The sequence below is a fragment of the Ambystoma mexicanum genome, chromosome 3p (assembly GCF_040938575.1).
Source record: "Ambystoma mexicanum isolate Mex_15411 chromosome 3p, UKY_AmexF1_1, whole genome shotgun sequence".
Lineage (NCBI taxonomy): Eukaryota > Metazoa > Chordata > Amphibia > Caudata > Ambystomatidae > Ambystoma > Ambystoma mexicanum.
Window position 1 is genome coordinate 386,703,631 of NC_090925.1, and position 19,730 is coordinate 386,723,360.

The following is a 19,730-nucleotide window of genomic DNA, read 5'->3' on the forward strand; positions in this document are numbered from 1 at the left end:
TTTGCAAAGTTTGGTGGGATTCTGTCAAGAGGGGGCATAATTAGAGGGGTGGTCCCAAAATATTGTAAAGGCTTATAAATGTGATGCCATTTGACGAATCTACACAAAAGTTTGCAAAAACATTTTAGATCTAGATATAAATGTTTTTGTAAAGTTTGGTAGGATTTTGTCAAGAGGGGGCTAAATTAGACTGGTGGCTCAACATTTCTAAAAATGGCTTATAACTTTGTTGCCGTTTGACAAAAGTTTCCAGAAAGATCATAGACCCAACCTTGAATGTTTGTGTAAAGTCTAAATGGGGGCTTAGTTCTTGGACTATTGTATGTACATACATTGACACTTTCGAAAAAATAAAACATGGGCGGGCTTGCAGAAAACTCATGTAAGGAGCATTGGCAAGGACCTTAAAGCATGGTTTTGCAAATGTGCCCGTGTTTTATTTTTTGACAAGTGTCAATATTGGTACAAAAAATAGTGATATACTTTTGGTGGCTAAGGTATAGCCTGTGGCCATGGGCAAAGGCCAGATTGTCTGGGTCATGGCATAAGGTCATAACCCGGACAATATGGCTCCTGGCCATAACCACAAGGGACGAAAAATGGGGTTAAAGTGGCCATGTCCACCTGGGACCAGCTATGTGGTAAAGTTATTTGAAAGTGGGATAGGTTTGAAAGTGAAAAAGAATTGTGCTTGTGGTAATATGGTCATAGGGTTCCATCTTCGTCTTTCTGCAGGCTGCCATGGAACGGGAAGAGGGGAGCTGTACGGTGCCCCGCCTTCCCTTTCATGATGGCCATCTTGGAAATGCTGCAGGCGTTCCGGTGTAGGAAGAAAAATCTTTATTTTATTTTTAGCACCCGGGTTACCGCTTTGGGCACCTGGGGTGCTAATGGTCTTCATCCCCCCCATTGCAGGAGCTGTAACGGGGGATAACGGTCCGGAGCCCTCATTAGCCGCCCTAGCCGATAACCTGGGCTGCCGGGGCGTTATCCCCCGTTCCAGTCCCTGGAACGGGGGATGAACGCCACATTATTCCCATTAGCAGAACACAAAATGCTAAAGGAAATGTTGGAAAATCTTATTGAGTCTATGTACTTTACGAGAAATGTAAAGTAGATGGAGTCTATAAGATTTTTTGTTTTAGTTCTAATTTTTGAAGTGTGAAAGATGGTTCCTAAAGGAACCTTCCTTTTGTTGTTTGATGTATTTTCTTTTTTGCAGGAGAGGTTAGAACGTAAAGGTGGGGAGGGAAAAGAGGGAAGCGGCACCAAGCACTAACATGAAGGGGGAGGTGGACAGGGGAAGATGTTGCACGTGTGTTACTTCTATGGTAAGGGCAGTGTTTCTCACGCTCCTTGATTACAGCTTCCAAAGCACTTCAAAATGGTTTCCCCCTGCAGAGTGGTGTGTTGCAGTATATACAGAGGGCTGTTGTCTTCAAAAGGATATGGATCAACAGTCTTTTATTGCTTGCAAGGTAGCTGCTGGGATTTTGTGTCCCACGGAATTAGACTGTGTGGTTACAGTATTGGTTGAGGAAGACACCCTACTACTTGCTAAGAAAGGAATAACCTTTCTGAGAGCATTGCAGTGGTTGGATTTGGTGTAGCAGTGCATGGAGGTGGACCCGTAGGAGTACTGTCCAGGTAGTCTGCGACTGCATTCAGTGCATTTCACTTTGGTAGCTTTATCCTTTGGTACATCACCAGTGGTAAAGAATGGCCACACCCATGATTCTCTCTCTCTGGATGCTAGAGGTAGGCACTTCCTCTACTTCATGTTCTTGGTCGTCTTCATTGTCTTTGGAAGTACTGCACTTTTTTTGGTGTGTAGGTCCACCAGCTGATGGTGGCTCTTGGGGAGGAGGGATGGCAATAGCTGATGCCATTTTTAAGATAAATAGCAGTTTTGCTAATATTCCTCCACGTGTGTGCTTTGTACTAGATCGTTAATGGATAATGAGTAAGTTTAGGTGTAGGAGCTGTGCAAGGGTACATTTTGAGGTTGATAGTTCCTAGATCGGTAGAAAATGGAATACAGAACTGTCCTCGAAGCATGATCAGATTGCAAAGTGCGGATATGTCATCATGCCGCGCGCGAGTGCATGGTCACGTGGCACTGTTCGGAAGGTCTGCATTGACGTAGGTGAACATCTGATGTCATCGGACACAAAAACATGTGGAAAAAGTTGCAAAAGGTGTATAGAAGTGTTACAAATGATGCTAGAAGGTGGGAAATGGAAGAGTTGTAAGGTGAAACTGTAAATTGGACAAAAATGTAGCTATACTGGGTTAAGTATGATATTAGTAAGTTGTAGGAAAATAGCATGCACTGCTAAAAACCCATGAAATTTACTGCAAAAAAACTTTGTAAACGTTAGAGGGACATTATGGTTACAAGTAAAACTGAACATTTGCAGAAATTCGGCAGTTATGGTAAGCTAAGCAACCATAACTCGTGTCACCACCGTGCACTGCTAAGACTAACACCCAGGACAAAGATTACATCACAAATGTCACTGATGACATCACTTGTGAAATTAATTCGGATGAAAAGTCCCTACAAGGGGTTGTGTTTATAATGTTGGTAACAAAATGTCAGGGGTGATCGGGAGACCTATCATGAACTAGTCTATTTAAGAATGTACTGATCTAAACAACATTGTATTGGAGAGTTGTTGTTAATACAGGAACCTAATCATACACAAACATAGGCAATGGCTGCAGCATGCACCATAGAAGTACAACATTTATAATCTTGTCATTTTGGATAGTACAATAATGAATGCTACCTTATCAAGGGTTTTGAGTAATGTTAAACATGTAATAACTAGCTAACAACTCAAGACTTACTACACACTTGTGCTAGTACAAACAATACATTTGAAGACCCACAATGCATACAAATCAGAGGCACATACATCGAAGGTAAAGTAAGGAAGAAAGAAACAGCATCTTCAGAAAATGTTAATAACATTAAAGTTTATCTTCATGTATACACATGAATTGTGTTTTTGAGTCCTGCTTATTGCCCCATGTATGTGCACTATGAGCTGAGACCAAACCCTAAGGAAAGTACTTTAAGAAAATATGACAAGGTTAACGTCTACCTATAAAGCACTTTTTGAAATTTAATATTCTGTCAGTGAACAAATTAGACAAACACTAGGGAAAAAGATTCAAATATCCAAAGAGCCTCATTGGCTCTCCTGCCGTTATAAGCACCTCTTTTGTAACACAAAACAACGGCTGTGTGAGTAGCTAATTCACATCATTATAGCATTCTTGTACGTGCATGCAAACTAAGTCAACATTCAAACTGTCCCTAAAAGGAGGACACCCTTTCGAGGAGAGGAGTGGAGGGGTGGAACTCTCCCTAGGTGGCCGGTGGTGCGCTACCCATCTACTAGGGATAGCGGAAAAGGGTCTGTCCCTCGTCACCGTTTTTTCATTAATTCGATACTGCTTAAAACTAAAACCCCAAAATTATACCAAAGAGAAAGTGAGACTGGACCTTAACCTTAAAGGACTTCGCACAACCAGTGAGTGATCAGATTGTTGCCGTGTGATTGTTGCCATCGTGATAATCGTGAGACAAGCTCACGAGCTATGTGGTCGACCGGTTTCAATGACAACCTTTGGATACTGTCATCTTTGTCAGATGGCTGAAAATGTAGCGTGTTCAGCCGTCTTTCGCAAGCAACAAGCGGAGATGTCAGGGAGGCAAAGCAGTTCTTTACACACAGATCATGAGAATCACTTACCAACACATGCAATGCACAAATTAGACGTGCAGCCTCAAATCACTAGTACCCACCAGCTGCAAGGCAGCTACCAGTGGCTGGCTAAAGGAGGGAGGTGTCCACCGTATCTGCACATGCAGTTATCTCCTGGAGTAATACCACATATCCAGAATCAATCGGTCCTGACGAAGATGACAGTATCCAAATGTCATCCCCCTCTCGTATCCCCCACGGCATTGTGATTTCTGCAAGGCAAAGAGAAAACAGGGGAAGGAAGTCACTCCCCCTGGTATTTGTGAACAATGTGATAGAAAACCAAGAGAAGGGAGGCATTTTCTTGGTGACCAAGATTCAAGTTGGACCATTTTGCTTTATTTGGGCATAGCGATTGCTAGGGGAAAGGAGTCTCTCCCTCAAGAAATAGTCCTGAGAAACTAATGGTAAGGTATATCACTTCGCAGAAGACAGGGACCAATCTTCTGCGTTAAGACGAGTCAGTAGACCCTTTTGTTATTTAGTTAGAAGTGTAAGGGATGGAACTAGGTTTGACACTGGACAATCCTTGGTATAAGTTGAGGCAGGGAAACCTCCCCCGCAAGCCCCCTTTTAGGATTAGAGCAGGATATGGTTTTTCTGTTGTAAGTAAAAGTCTATAGCCAAGACTATATCTCTCCTGTGTCAGTCTTCTACTACTTCATACCCTTACAGAGCCCACTAGCCATGGCCTTCAGCCGTGGCTCCTTTACATGTTCTCCCGATAGCTTTCTTCAGGTCCCTGAAGGTTTTCTTTTGGGCAACTAGCAATGGCCTTGGCCCCTTGACATGTTGCTTTAATAGGTTTTGTTGGGGCACACTAGCCATGGCCTTCTGCCATAGCCACTTTCCATACTGCACCATTAGAATTCCTAAAGTAACCCACCAGCCATAACCTTCGGCCACGCCCATTACCCCGCACCTCACTGTGACAAAAAGAATCCCACTTTAGTCTAATTTTTTAACACTTTTTTACTCTGTGGTTAGTAATAGCAATTTACTAAAGATACTTGCGGTTAACTGTAAACATTCGCAAATAACTGGTTATCAAAAGAACTTGTGCAATCTCCTGCCAGGCACCCACAAAGTGCCCCCCCCCCCTTACCATGCAACCCCCCAGGTTCTTTATCCCTCGCTAGCCCTCTCCCATTCTGCCCAAACACTTGTAATTTTGTGTGAGGTACTTTCACTCCTGATCGCGTCTTCTATGGTAACTGCGGTTATCCCACGGGCTGCCTGCGCTACTCTTGCAGTTATGTGAAAACGTTCGACTTCTTAACTTGGTCCTCAGCCCCAGACTCTACATGATGCAGCATACCCCCCATGACTAGTCAAAAGAAATGTTTGCACACCCAGGCAACTAAACTGAGTCTCTGCACCAAGCACATATACAACGATTCAACATTTCTGTGAGCTACTGTTCGTAGTCTAGAAATGGGTGATCAGCTCAATACCAACAGCTAGCCAGCAGCTAATGTGGACACCCAGGTCCAACTTGTACCATACATACATGCCTATGTGATATTAACTGTGTATTAGGGAAGGTGTTAAAAAATGTAAAGCATAACGGGATTATATAAACACATCAAAGAAAGTACCAGGAAGCAAGTTATGGGCAAACCCCTATATTATGCTGTAGCTGAGGGTGTTTCCATATGTAAGAATTTTGTATTTATTTAATATTTATAAAGCTCACCAAACACTTAGGCCTCAGGGCGCTCGTTGCAAGCAAACGGTACATCAAACAAACAAAAGCAGAAGTATCAGGTGACTGGAGATACACGAGTATCTTAGAGTAGTGGTTCCGTGGCCGAGGCATCCTGGGTAAACAGCAGTTTAGGAAGGAACTAAACCTACACTTTATTTAAAGAAAGGCCTTCCACACAGGGCTAACACTGCTTAATTTCAATCTCGGATTTCTGCTTGCTCAATCAATATGCTAAACTGGAATTTTATTTATTGCTGTACATAGAGACTTTAACAGTACAATAAACAAGTCATTACAATTTTCAACTTTAGAGAACAGACTAATCACAAAGAAAATGCAATCAAAATAAAACATACATTAGTTGTTAAACCAAAAGAAGTTTGACATTTTTTAAACAAAGTCAGAGCGGTACACGAACCAATATTGAAGATGAGATCAATCCACAATTTTGGGGCCAATAATTGCATGGAATGGAATGGAAACGGGGCACAAGGAGGAAGTTGGGATAATAAAAACAGAGTGTAAGAACGCAAGTGGCTAGTTGGTTGATACAATTTAACAAGTACATTATTTATTGTATTTGTTGGTAGCGCCCAGACCTGGAGGTATCACGGCGCTAAGGAACAGTTTTCAGACTCAATGGTCACAGAACGGTACATGCATACATCGTAGAAGGAGAGATACAGGAAATGGTAGTTGTGTTGCATCATTACATCGTAAATAGTGAGTCAGGTTAAGAGTAGGTGAGGCAACCATCTACTTACAGATATGTTTTGAACAGTGCAGTTCTTACTTTCTTGCAGTAGCGAGCATAGGCTGGTTCGTCTTGGAGGTGCTGCGGGAGAGCGTTCCAGAGTGTGGGAGCAATGGTGGTGAAGTAAGAGCCACCAGTTCTCTTTCTGGCGAATATGGCTATGTTGAAGGACGGAGGTGGTGGAAGAGCGGAGGTTGCGCATGTTATGTTTTCTGGTGATACGATCAGTGAGGTGGGGGAAGGGTTGTGAAGGCAACGGTAAGCAATGGCAAGGAGTTTAAAGTCGATGCAGGCTTTGATGGGAAGCCAGTGTGCCTCCTGTCTGATGTGACAGATGTGGTCAGAGCGCTTTAGGACCCAGACAGCTCTGAGGGTGTTATTTTGAAGTAGTTGAAGTTTGCTATTTTTGGTAGAGGTCCCTGCTAGAATAGCTTTGCAATAATCAAGTTTGCTACCTACGATGGCTCTCGCTAGGGTGAGACAGTTAGACGTGAGGAATATTCTTGAGAGGTTAATGCGTTTGGTGGAGTAGGCTGCCAAGGATGCAATAGCTTTGACATATTTTTACTTGTTAAGTTCAGCGTCCAGGTAAACGCCTAGTGTTTTAACATCAGCAGGGACGGGGATAGCGTTACCATCTATGCAAAAGGAAGAGAAGGCGGGGCTAAGTAGTTTGAGGCGGTGTGGAGAGCCTACAATGAGGAGCTTGGTTTTACCATCCTTCAGGCAGAGATGATGGGTAGCCATCCAGGCCTGTATGATGCTGAAGACGTGATTTATGTTGGTGGAGTCAAGCTCATGGTTGCCAGTAATTCTGAGGAGGATTTGTGTATCATCGGGAAAGTTTGGTGTATGTAATGTTGAGGCTGTCAAGGTGGCCAAAGAAGGGTTTGGTATACACGTAGAGTGGGGGAGAGGCAGGAGCCCTGAGGGACACCGTAGGCGACAGCTATGGAGTCAGCCGATTTGTGGCCCGCAAAGTCTCTTGTGGATCAGGCAGATAAAAAGGTTTGGATCCAAAAGGGTGGCCTACGGGGCACGGTGAAGGTGGAAGTGAGGTGTTTGCACAGGATATCGTGATCTACGAGGTCGAAAGCTGCAGAGAGGTCTAGAAGGAGGATAGCGAGTCCGCCATTATCCTGGATGAGGTCCAGCTGGATTTTAAGATCAAGGAGGGCAGATTCAGTGCTATGTCTAGATCTAAAGCCTGATTGGTGGGTGACTTTCCAGATGTAGTTGCAGTTGTGAGTGAGCTGTGTGGTCCAGGATTTTGAGAAGGTCAGGAACGGTGGTAATGGGGCGGTACTTTGTGGAGATGGTGGGGTCAAGTGAGGATTTCTTCAGGAGAGGCATGACCCATGCTTCTTGGATGGCAGTGGGAATTGAGTTGGACTTGAAGGACACATTGATAAAGCTGGCTATGGTAGGGGCCAGGGGTTCTGCGCACATTTTGACAATGTGGGCTGAGCAAATGTCGCCAGCACAGATGGAAGCTTTCAAATGCTGCAGAGTGGTAAGGAAGTGGGGGGGTGGGTTGGAGTGGTTTGGGACTGGTTTGTGGGAGGCTAAGGTAGAGGGGGTCAGCAGCTCGACTGAGCTTCTGGGTGTGCCTGGAGGGGATCCGAAGGGGTTCACTGGTGGCTGGAATGTTTTTTGGTGGTGGTGGTGAGGGTGAAAGGAATCAATAAGTGATCTGACCAGGGAAAAGGGAAGATACTTGGAGGGGAGAGTTGCATTGGAGAATCCAATCAAGTGTTCTACCTTTTTCATGGGTAGGAAAGTGGACTAGTTGAGTGAAGTTCATCTCCTCAAGGGTGGAAGCGAGGACGGTGGCCTTGTGATCTGAGGGGTCGTTATGGCCTATATCAAAATCTCCTATGAGAATAAGATTGGTTTTGGGTTTGAGAAGGGGGATGTCCATTTCAGCAGTGCCACAATGGGAGGGTTGGAGATAGAGGAGAAGCAGGTCAATGGTGGATTGGGGGGGGGGGCGGTAGAATTCAAGTTGGCCAGAAGGATTTAATATCCTGGAAGTTACAGCAAAGGAGAGGCTCTGATGGGGATGGTGGATGTGTGTATGAATGCTACACCACCCCCTGGGCCATCAGACTGGTCAACTCGAAGGATGAAATATCCAATGAGTATGGCGAGAGAAAGGAGGGGGCCGACAGCGTCGTGTAGCCAGGTTTCAGTTAGGGCTAGAAGGTCTAAGTGCAAGGCATAAAATAATTTGCTATGCAATTCTGTCAGTTTGCTAATCAAATGCACACTTGTGTAGCATAGATAGCTATTTAGGTTTCCCTCTTCAATGAAACCACAGCTCGCCCTGCATTCCTCTTGCCCTCTGTGCTCTCTTCTCCCTCTTTTCTCTGTTCACTCCTAATGGAGAGAAAGTGCAGCAGTAATCATCTCCTCCACTCTAAGTGCCAAAAGCATGTGTGGGAGTGCTAGGCAAGAACTTACTTTATCTTTCAAATAATTGCAAACAAGAAATAATTGGGATGCTACTTTTATTAAGCATTCTATTTGCTGTCTGGCAAAGACCAGTATGTGTCAACTTTTAAAGACAGTCATGCAATTCCATTCCTAAAATGTAGGTTGTTACATGATTACATTATAGATACTGTAAAATACTGCATCATCTCCATGCTTTACAGTGAAGTTTAGGTTAGTGCATCTAAATTTAACTGTATAAACTAGATTTCATTTTGTTGGGGAAGATGCATCATATTGACGAGTGAACACTTTTGAAAATGTACATGATCGAATGCTTTTGAGGGCAAACCTAGCTCTGTAACCTGCAGGTTGCATATATATTGCAACTGGTGCTCAACCCATGCGCGAACCCATATTCCTTGACATACTCCTTGACATTCTATATTATCACCCAGTTGCTTTATATCAGGTATCCTGAAATTGAGATGACCGCAAACTACAATATTCCATCTAGTTCTCTGTCTGCTATGCAATCCACCGTGCCAAGTCTCCTTCTTTCCTCGTACATAATGAATAAAGAAAGCGAACTAATTGCTTACGCAAAGTAGTGATCAATAGTTCCATCCAATCTGTACATCTACAAATCTATTGCAATACCGCCTCCAGAGGTCGCTTTGCTTTATGATTAGGACTGCATTATATATTACCACCTGCAGGAGAAAGCTGGTCAAACTATTTTCAAAGCCTTTTTATCATATCTTTTTATTTGTGTCCATTCATGCAGCTAACCTTTCACATTTTATAGACACTCAGCTGTGGCTCACAGTCTTTTCGAGCACTCGCATAGTCGAGTACATTTTATGACAGGCCAGTAGCATTTGCAAGAGATGTTTGAAACTTTTATGTAACATTTACTTTGTTTGCAGTAAATGTCAAACAAAAGTTTCACTGTGCATGGCTGGCCTCTGTATGGCATCGGTGTGCCAAACAAAGTGGGTTTGTAGTGACATGTACCATTGTACACTAATCGCATTTTAAATTTGTTGTCCTCCATTGCTATGGGTCGAGTGCATTTCTCTAGGTTGACTAGGGAAACTAAGTTACCCGACCTGCAGGCCTAGCTCAATTTTAAATAATTTGCACGACCTAACTCCTCTAATGTCTTATTTTAGCGCTATGCAAAACTGCTGTATTGTTTCTCATTTCAAGTCTTGAGTATTGTTAATGTCATCAGAAGTTAGTACAAAATTGCTAATCAAAATGGTCTGGTTGCTAATCAATAAAATGTTAATTAGCAAACTCTGCTAATCAATTTTTGAAAACTAAATTTATGCCTTGAAGTTGGCTTCTACTAGCAGGTCATGGATGTCAGGGGCATGCGCGCAGATGGAATGTGCATTTATCAGGGCGCATGAGAAGGTGCTGGAAGGGGAGGGCAGATTGGGATGGTAGGGGGTGATGTAGGTTTATGGTAATTTGGAAAGCGAGGGCCGATAGGAGTTGATTTTGGGGGAGGGGAGCGTTGTGGGTTCTGAAACTGAGTCTTTAAAGATGGCCAGAGCCGGTACAAGCTGTAGGTGGCTCTTGGGTTGTGCAGGGGGAGGCTGGACGGGTCCATTCAGAATGGGTTAGGCTTAGCTTTGAGGAGGAGTTGTCCAACTTGGGGTTAGTATTACTGGCAGGTCTATGGGGCAAATAGCTAGTTGGGTGATGGTCGAAGGGCTGGTGCGCAGTCTGAGCCTGGCATTTCTGCCTCCGAGCGTAGTAGGTAGAGCTAGAATTATGGGAAATCCTGTTGAAAACGGCGTTAGTAATTTGGAAAGCAGAGTTGCTTGTAGCTGTGCATGTCAAGGACGTACGCTAGGTAGATTGGGCTGTCTTGTGTTTTGGACACGTGGGATGATTGAGCGTGGAAACGACGATGAAGGAGCTATGTGGTGTCCTTATTTTGGTGAATGTGGTGTGAATGGGCAGTGCTGGGATTATATGGCTTGAGGCAGTCGGGGGGGGTGAGCTAGACGAGGGCAGGGCAGTCAGAGAGCAGGGCAGCAGGAGCCATGACGAAGCGTTCTGCAGCAGAAAGTGTAGTAATTAGGTTTTCGTTTGGCAGTTGATGTAAAAGAGCGTGAGCAGAGACACTTGGTAATTGTAGTGTACGGTCAGGGTTTGCAGTGTCTCTGGTGGCTGTACAGGGAGGCGGGGTTGGCACACATGAAAATAATACATAGATAATGAAAATGAAATCTATAAGAGATGGGTAGTCATTGCAAGTAGGGTATTATGGTAAGAACTGCACTATTTAAAAAGAATCCAAAAAGCAAAGTGTAAAATTGATTGAAAAGTAAGAATTCAATATTTAGTGAGACCAACAAAAGAGAACAATAGTTTAACGGAGGGGGTACAAGAGACTCAAGTAATAACTTAGTATAACAAAAAGGTCCGAAAATGGCAAATCTTCCTGATGTTAAAAAGTGAAAATTGACATGTGATTAACCGATAATATTTATTCCTGAAAAGAAAGAAGAATCAACGATGAAACCTAGATTTGTATTTAAGCACCATTAACTAAATTGAAGTAGTGGGAATGAAATAGAATAAGAGCCAAGAATGATGCCGACATCTAACCTCATAGCACGCTATGCTATGATATGTTTTTGCTGCAACACACTACTAGAAGATTTTCTAGAAGCCTGTCCAAACCAGTCTGTATGAATTTTGCAGACTTTTTTTCTGCTAAGATCAGTAAAAGGAAACTACTTTGTTATGCCTCCATCACGTTCTTCAAAAAAAATATAGGACTTTGATTAAAGGAAGCTCTACTAAAACCAGAGCAATCATCTTTTCAGAGAATGCCACACTGCAGAACATCCTTGAATTATTATACAAGCGTTTTACTTTTGGAAAGGCGTTGGCCAAGGGAAGTACACATCGTCATAACTGTTAAACATCACATTTTCAGTAGCATCTGCTAACCAAACAGCGTTATAAATGGCATTCATGAGATAAATGGCATTCATGTATGCAAGAGCACAGCTAAAAAAAAAAATGAAAATAAGCAACGTGATTACATTCAAAATATTATCCGCAGGCTACACGACACTGAACAGCGCCTAAAGGCACCTTTTGCTGCATCATTTAACATATACAAACATGTGCGGCCATATATATTCTCGTAGTCCAGCAAAAGGTGGTCTCCCATAGGAAATCACCACATTTAGTGTCACAAATAACAGCAAACAAAGCATATTGGCTATGACCATTGTGATAATGTGTGTACCAAAACCACCTAGTTCAACATTAGGGCTCCTAATTAAAGACCAGTTATAAATACAACTGTGAATATAATTAGCCCATTTAAGATTTTTTCAAAATGTCATCTACTACAGGTTTAACATCTTTCATTGGAATATTACTCTGCAGTATGTGTATGCCATGTAACAATTGGTCTTCTTTACTTTATGAATAAAGTAGGTTTACAGTCAGACTTTTTTCAACTACGATTTAGCATGTGTCCAAGCGAAGTATCAATTTGAAGTTGAGCAGGAGTCAAGTGCGGAAGTCGCAATTAAAATTCAGATCTCACAATTTATCCACTAGCCCGCATTGCAACAATCTTAAAAAGTAAGACACAAACAAGGGTACACAAATAACCATATGGAAAGCTTTATCTAAATAATTAACTGCAAACTCAACACTGAACAGCTTACTAGGAGAATCATGGTAGCTCAAGTCAATGAAATAACAAAGCTACTAAATAAACCACATTCATTTCGAGCAAAAACGGGATGCAGGTTGGATCCACCATACTAAGGAAATAACAAAAATACCAAAACCCACAAACTAAAATGTTTGGACAAAACATTGAAAAATATCACTCGTTTCTCACAAAGGAACAGCTTTACAAGACAAAGAACATTCTTAAAATCGTACGGTTCCAGCTATAGCGGTAGGAAATCAGCTGCAAATATATATTCCCCTCAAAAGGAGCACGCAGTGTGCTGAGGGAAACTGAGTACTAGACACATCATATGAAGTTTTATAACCCCTACTAGAATCAAAATGTTATTGTTTATTATCAATTTAACATGCAAAGTAACAATATCACTGGAAAGAAAATATACAGGCCTGCTTATATTATAGACATGAAAAAAAGAAGCACAAATACACTTACTCTGCGTTAAATCCATTGACATGCAAAATGCGCATCTGTTTCACAATTGTGCTTTTTCCAGATTCACCAGCACCTAAAAAATGGAAATAAAGATTGAGGAAAAATGAAAAAAAGGACAAAGCCATTCATGAACGCGAGATATTTTAGACATTTATTCAAAATAAAAGACAAAATGTTTTGATGCATATAAAAAACAAGAACAAAAAGGACCGACAAAATTGGAGGTGTACAATTTCAAATGTTCAGGTATGGTGGTGCAAAGTTGAACCCTGGGCAACATACAATATATTTTGATCTCGTAATGCATTTGCATATACAGCACATCATAATAAGCAGCATGTTAATACATGCACAAGTGTGCCAATAGCTCTAATGTAGATTACACACACACACAAACTAAACCACCCCATTTTCCTCAACGAAATACCACTATCTAAAGCTGACATTTTAATGGCCATGTTAATAAGCTTTTAGACTGCATGAACAGCACATGGGTGTAGTGAAATCTATGCGAACGAAAAAAGGATGCAAAGAAAGATAAGCGCACATTTAATGAACTGTAGCCTGCGCACATCATTTCAGAAATGACACGTACGGGGAAAATGTATGATATTCACAGAATATCTACAATCCGACTATATGGCCGAAGTAGCTCCCAAAGCCCTAGATAAATACTTCAGTTAACAAGTTTACAGCAACTTTTATTAAAATGGAAACAGTCTAAACAGGAATGAAAGCACAACAGTTTATAGGAAAGTGAAACCCTGAATTGGGCCTTACGTCGTGTATATTTTCTTTTACAGGACTGGGAATCGGCTTCGTAGAAAGAAATATGCAGATATCAAAAATGTAAGTCTTGGGCATGACTTTGGTTTCAAAGAGAAAGTTATAGTAGTGCCTTATTTTGTGTAAACGAGCAGAAATGCCTTTCAAATGTTGCATCAGTGAATAACGCCACTTTGTCCTGTAAGATAAAGGAGAAAACATCCCCCAACAAGCTATAGGACATGGGAGATGCTTTCCAAGGAGACAAATGCGCGAAAACTGGCTTCTAAATCTAAACTATAAATAAATAAAACCAGACCTTACCAAGCAAAGCAAATGATGCTCATTTACAACTCCAACAACCTCTGAGCTAAGGCTAAAGACCTTTAAAAATCAAATTAATTTTCTCTGAGAAGCGGTGAGCAGCAGTTCCCTCTCAAATAATCTGATCTGTAGATCAGCCAGGTCATTCTAGAAAGAAACATTTCACACTTTGAAGTCTGTCTCAAGTGATAGAAAGCTCCTGGAATCACTCAAAGGGTTCAGGGCAGAATCTTAATGGCCCTGCCAGCACAGTACTTTAAAGAACTTCTACCATAGCAACCAAGCTTCTCAGGAGGTCCTAAAGGTCCCCAGCTTGAAGTATAAAGGAAGGGACACCATTTGGCTGTACCATCCACGAACTGATATGGCATTTCAGATTCGGATTCCTCCTACAGTATGTAAGAAAAGAAAGCACTAGGCGAAATGTTCATATGGAATCATATTTTCTCTTGTAACTATTGGAAGGAAGGTCCCTAGAGACTTTTTCCAAAACGAAATTCAGGGTGAAAAGCTCCATCAGCTGAATGTAAAACAATATTTTTGTAATACTATGTTCATTATGTAAATTAGGCGAATGGGGACCACACAAACAGCACGCGCCATTGTTTTATATATTGTAGTGTCTGTGCCGGCAAGCCTGTTGACGCAAGATTGAACAATTTTTATATGGAAGTGTCCGAAGGAAAATTGTAAACATCCAATTAATTCACCATATGTCATGCAAAGACAAAAATCACATTATTTTGTTCACCTAAGTGAGAGTAATCTGATGAACGGATAGTAACCATCACATTTGAGGAACACGCTGTTCCAGAAAACTAGAACGGTTTAATGTAGAATCATCCAAGATGACATGACATCAAATGGGAGGGAAAGTGGATGTAGAAGTCACTCTCATCAGACTGCCCTCTTAATTAATATGCCCAATGAGCATGAAGGGGACAGAAGTGTCTCATCACTTTTGGAACAGAAACTCATCACTTTTTGGACACTCATTACATGCACTGGCCAATTACATTACAGAAATTATACAAACCTCAGAAAAAAAGAGTGGTTTCTTTTTTTTTTTTTTTTTTAATTTGAAACCTATACCTTCTGGGGGCTCTGTGGGGTTGGGGTGGGCGGGCAATCATTCAATCGCTCACTCACTGCCTTACTGATGGGAGGGGGAAGAAGGCGAGAAAAGAGAATTGATAACAGAAAGGGGAATGGAATTGATTGCCATCCTTGGAACCTATTTTGGATTAATAGCAGCACACTTTAAGAGGCCGACCTGGAGTTTATGGGGGCAAGTGAACCGGTCCTTAAAGGATAGTTCCGGGACTTTTTTTTATTGTCCCTACGGGTCGGCCATGTGTTTGTAAGCATAAATCGGTAGATCGTAGGAAACTTACCTATGGACCTTACCCGACTTTTCGCCCATTATCGCACTCGAAATCAGCCTCCATTTTGTGATAATCCTATCATTTCGCCGCATCGACCTGGCTCACCTGCCTTTGCGGCACTAAATCAAATCCCCCGCCCCTGAGCCTGACATCAGCAGACGCGTACTGCCCATTTCAAGCACGTCTCGTGTCAACAATCGCTGCGCCTCAGCTATTGACGTGTTGCCATGGAAATGGCAGGACGCCTCTTTCCCCAATAAGTATAAACAGACCGTTTCACAACATACAGCAGCAGATTTTCGATTCCATTACTCTCTCTGTGTTACTTTGAGTATTCTGTGACTCGTTTCAGTGCTCTGGTCAGCTACCTTCGCCGCTTGTAGCCCGTGTGAACACCTGTACCATCTCTGTAAATTATTTTACTATCTTTACCGCACAATGGCCACAATAATGCCGTATATGTACGAGCCCGAGTACACCGAGGAGGAACTACTGGAAAGGCAAGCACGCGAAAACGATGGGGATTCGGACGGCAGTTGGGAGGACCAGTCAACGGATGAAGAGCCTGGACCATGTCGCATGGACGGCGTCTCCACCTGGTGCACGTGCAATCGGTGCGAGCTAATGCCAACTGAGGAGGAGAACTGCTGCTGCCGTGAAAATTCCGGGTGCTTGGCCTACATTTCGGAAAGCGAGCAAAGTCTGCAGGAAGGCGAGCAAAGTCCGCAATGCATCACCGAGCTGCCAGAGTTCAGGGAAGCCTGCCTCTCACGGACAGTGTTGAGGATGATGATGGTGCTTATGCACGAACTTCGTGGCACTGTTCGTCCGCGTAATCCGAGTAACGAGTAAGTATACTCTGTTTGTGATGTCAGTGATGCCACCACTATTTCATGGTCGTCTCCCACATATAAAATTACATTTACATATCATTCGAACGCATGTAAATTGGTTCCATATAGTGCATTTTCTAGATATAATTTTTTTCTAAGAAAAATGACATGTGTTACCTGAATCGACATTGATAAGAAAGTTTGGTCAGTTTAATACAGTTTGCATCTTTTTTTTTCACAGGTGGTACAGGCTGGTGGCCTATCGTTGCTTCACTTGGTGGCTTCACGGGAGGCTCGGACACCGCGTTCGGAGAGTAATACCTGCCTGTGCGGTACTTGCCATTAGACAACATTTCCCCAGTGACAGTGGACAATACCGCGGATTTTCCCTCGATGTGCTGCAACCTCAACTTTACAATGTGTAATGTTTATTATTTATGTTTAATTAAAATCTAAAATAAAGCCCAACATATATTTTAACAATGGTTGTTTTGATTTTTTAAATGAATCTAGTGTGTCTCCGTTGAATAGCCTTCCAGTGCCTTGTCTTGTCACACCACATGTCTCCGGCCAGCATCCTCCCTCACGCTGGCCGCACACCTTCAATCCACATAACCGTTGAACCCATATATGCAGCAGTCATACATATATTATTTTGTGGGTTGGCATCAAGCGTTGGCAATAAAAAGCTGTTGGATTTTATTGATACAAAACATGGTTATAGGTAAATAATAAATATGGTTGATCATAATCAATCCTCTTTTTGGGCACCGGGTACAGAGATGACCCCCATATATTCTCCTGGGAGGGTGAGGTATTTATAAACTCACCCCCCTGCCTTCCATGTAGTAGATCCTGCAGCCATCCTCTTACATTCAGTTAGATGGCCTCTCCTTGGTGAGGCCCTGCGGCAAACGGGTCTTGTCTGCACGACCACCGCCCCAATCCACCCCCCGCCCTATCAAAGGCAGTTCGCACCGGGGTACTTGCGCTGCTGGCAAGTGGAGCTGTCAGGGAGCGATAAAGGCCAAGAGGTGCCAAAGACCATGTACACTTCAAAGTGGTCTATAGAGCATGGGTTGTTGTTCCCATGTCTACCTCCAGACCCCGTGTCTCCTGCCAAGCATCCCCCTCACGATGGACGCCCCCCTGCAATCCACATAAGTGTGTCTCCATTCACAAGTCTTCCTGTGTCTTGTCTGCACGACCACCGCCCCAATCCACCCCCCGCCCTATCAAAGGCAGTTCGCACCGGGGTACTTGCGCTGGCAAGTGGAGCTGTCAGGGAGCGATAAAGGCCAAGAGGTGCCAAAGACCATGTACACTTCAAAGTGGTCTATAGAGCATGGGTTGTTCCCATGTCTACCTCCAGACCCCGTGTCTCCTGCCAAGCATCCCCCTCACGATGGACGCCCCCCTGCAATCCACATAAGTGTGTCTCCATTCACAAGTCTTCCTGTGTCTTGTCTGCACGACCACCGCCCCAATCCACCCCCCCGCCCTATCAAAGGCAGTTCGCACCGGGGTACTTGCGCTGGCAAGTGGAGCTGTCAGGGAGCGATAAAGGCCAAGAGGTGCCAAAGACCATGTACACTTCAAAGTGGTCTATAGAGCATGGGTTGTTGTTCCCATGTCTACCTCCAGACCCCGTGTCTCCTGCCAAGCATCCCCCTCACGATGGACGCCCCCCTGCAATCCACATAAGTGTGTCTCCATTCACAAGTCTTCCTGTGTCTTGTCTGCACGACCACCGCCCCAATCCACCCCCCGCCCTATCAAAGGCAGTTCGCACCGGGGTACTTGCGCTGCTGGCAAGTGGAGCTGTCAGGGAGCGATAAAGGCCAAGAGGTGCCAAAGACCATGTACACTTCAAAGTGGTCTATAGAGCATGGGTTGTTGTTCCCATGTCTACCTCCAGACCCCGTGTCTCCTGCCAAGCATCCCCCTCACGATGGACGCCCCCCTGCAATCCACATAAGTGTGTCTCCATTCACAAGTCTTCCTGTGTCTTGTCTGCACGACCACCGCCCCAATCCACCCCCCGCCCTATCAAAGGCAGTTCGCACCGGGGTACTTGCGCTGGCAAGTGGAGCTGTCAGGGAGCGATAAAGGCCAAGAGGTGCCAAAGACCATGTACACTTCAAAGTGGTCTATAGAGCATGGGTTGTTGTTCCCATGTCTACCTCCAGACCCCGTGTCTCCTGCCAAGCATCCCCCTCACGATGGACGCCCCCCTGCAATCCACATAAGTGTGTCTCCATTCACAAGTCTTCCTGTGTCTTGTCTGCACGACCACCGCCCCAATCCACCCCCCGCCCTATCAAAGGCAGTTCGCACCGGGGTACTTGCGCTGGCAAGTGGAGCTGTCAGGGAGCGATAAAGGCCAAGAGGTGCCAAAGACCATGTACACTTCAAAGTGGTCTATAGAGCATGGGTTGTTGTTCCCATGTCTACCTCCAGACCCCGTGTCTCCTGCCAAGCATCCCCCTCACGATGGACGCCCCCCTGCAATCCACATAAGTGTGTCTCCATTCACAAGTCTTCCTGTGTCTTGTCTGCACGACCACCGCCCCAATCCACCCCCCGCCCTATCAAAGGCAGTTCGCACCGGGGTACTTGTGCTGGCAAGTGGAGCTGTCAGGGAGCGATAAAGGCCAAGAGGTGCCAAAGACCATGTACACTTCAAAGTGGTCTATAGAGCATGGGTTGTTGTTCCCATGTCTACCTCCAGACCCCGTGTCTCCTGCCAAGCATCCCCCCACACGCTGGACGGCCCCCTGCAAACCGCATAATGCCACGACATATACACGTCATTCATTCACAAACACACCCCTGTTTCGAATTCTTTATAACCCACTTCATATTTCTAATGAGAACTTCTTTGCGTTTTGCTAGTCAACCCGTGAAGGTGCTGGTTATCTGCTCTTCGTCTCTGTGAACTTCCGTGACCACTTTGAGCAAACTCGTCAGTTTGCAACCTGTGAACTGGTCCCTGTTCTACGACAAGAAACTACTCTGATCCCTGCATCCAACTGTTTGTTCGTCAAGGTAAGTCCATGTACCATAATCATTTTGCGCCCAATTTTTTAATTTATATCTATTTGCTAGTAGTCATCAAATTGCATCCATGTTTTCTTTTCGTTCACGACAGTACATGCAAGGAACTAGTCACATGTTCTGAGTTTAGTCAAATTACTTTTTCTATTTTTTGAAAGTTATTGAAATACTTATCCGCATGTGAATAACGTGTATAGTTCCAAGAACCAAAACGGACCTTGCATTGAACCTTTTATGTGTCATTTAATGTTTTAACACATTGGTATTCATAGAGAATTGTTGATCTTTACTTTTCAGAACTTTCCATAATGCCTGCCTGTTCCATTGGCGGTTGCCCTTCGAAGACCCATAACAAATCTGAAGGTACTATAATGCATGTTTTCCCTAAGACAATAGATCAGATAAGAGAATGGGTCCGATATTGCGGATATCCAGCCTCTGAGATAGAAAGTAGAGTCCTAGAAGTCTTTGCGGACAAGAGGGGTGATCGATACCGCATCTGCAGCAGGCACTTTAGCCCA

The 19,730-nt window shown here is 43.7% G+C and overlaps 1 protein-coding gene across 2 annotated transcripts in view; it reads right to left on the reverse strand.

The window, feature by feature from the left end:
* Nucleotides 1–19,730, reverse strand: part of GNAS (GNAS complex locus) — a 2,205,902-nt gene that overhangs the window by 1,044,978 nt on the left and 1,141,194 nt on the right. For both annotated transcript variants that reach the window (XM_069651056.1, XM_069651057.1), the window contains exon 2: nt 12,846–12,918. In XM_069651056.1, the coding sequence (XP_069507157.1) occupies nt 12,846–12,918 (73 nt within the window). The remainder of the gene's footprint in view (nt 1–12,845; nt 12,919–19,730) is intronic.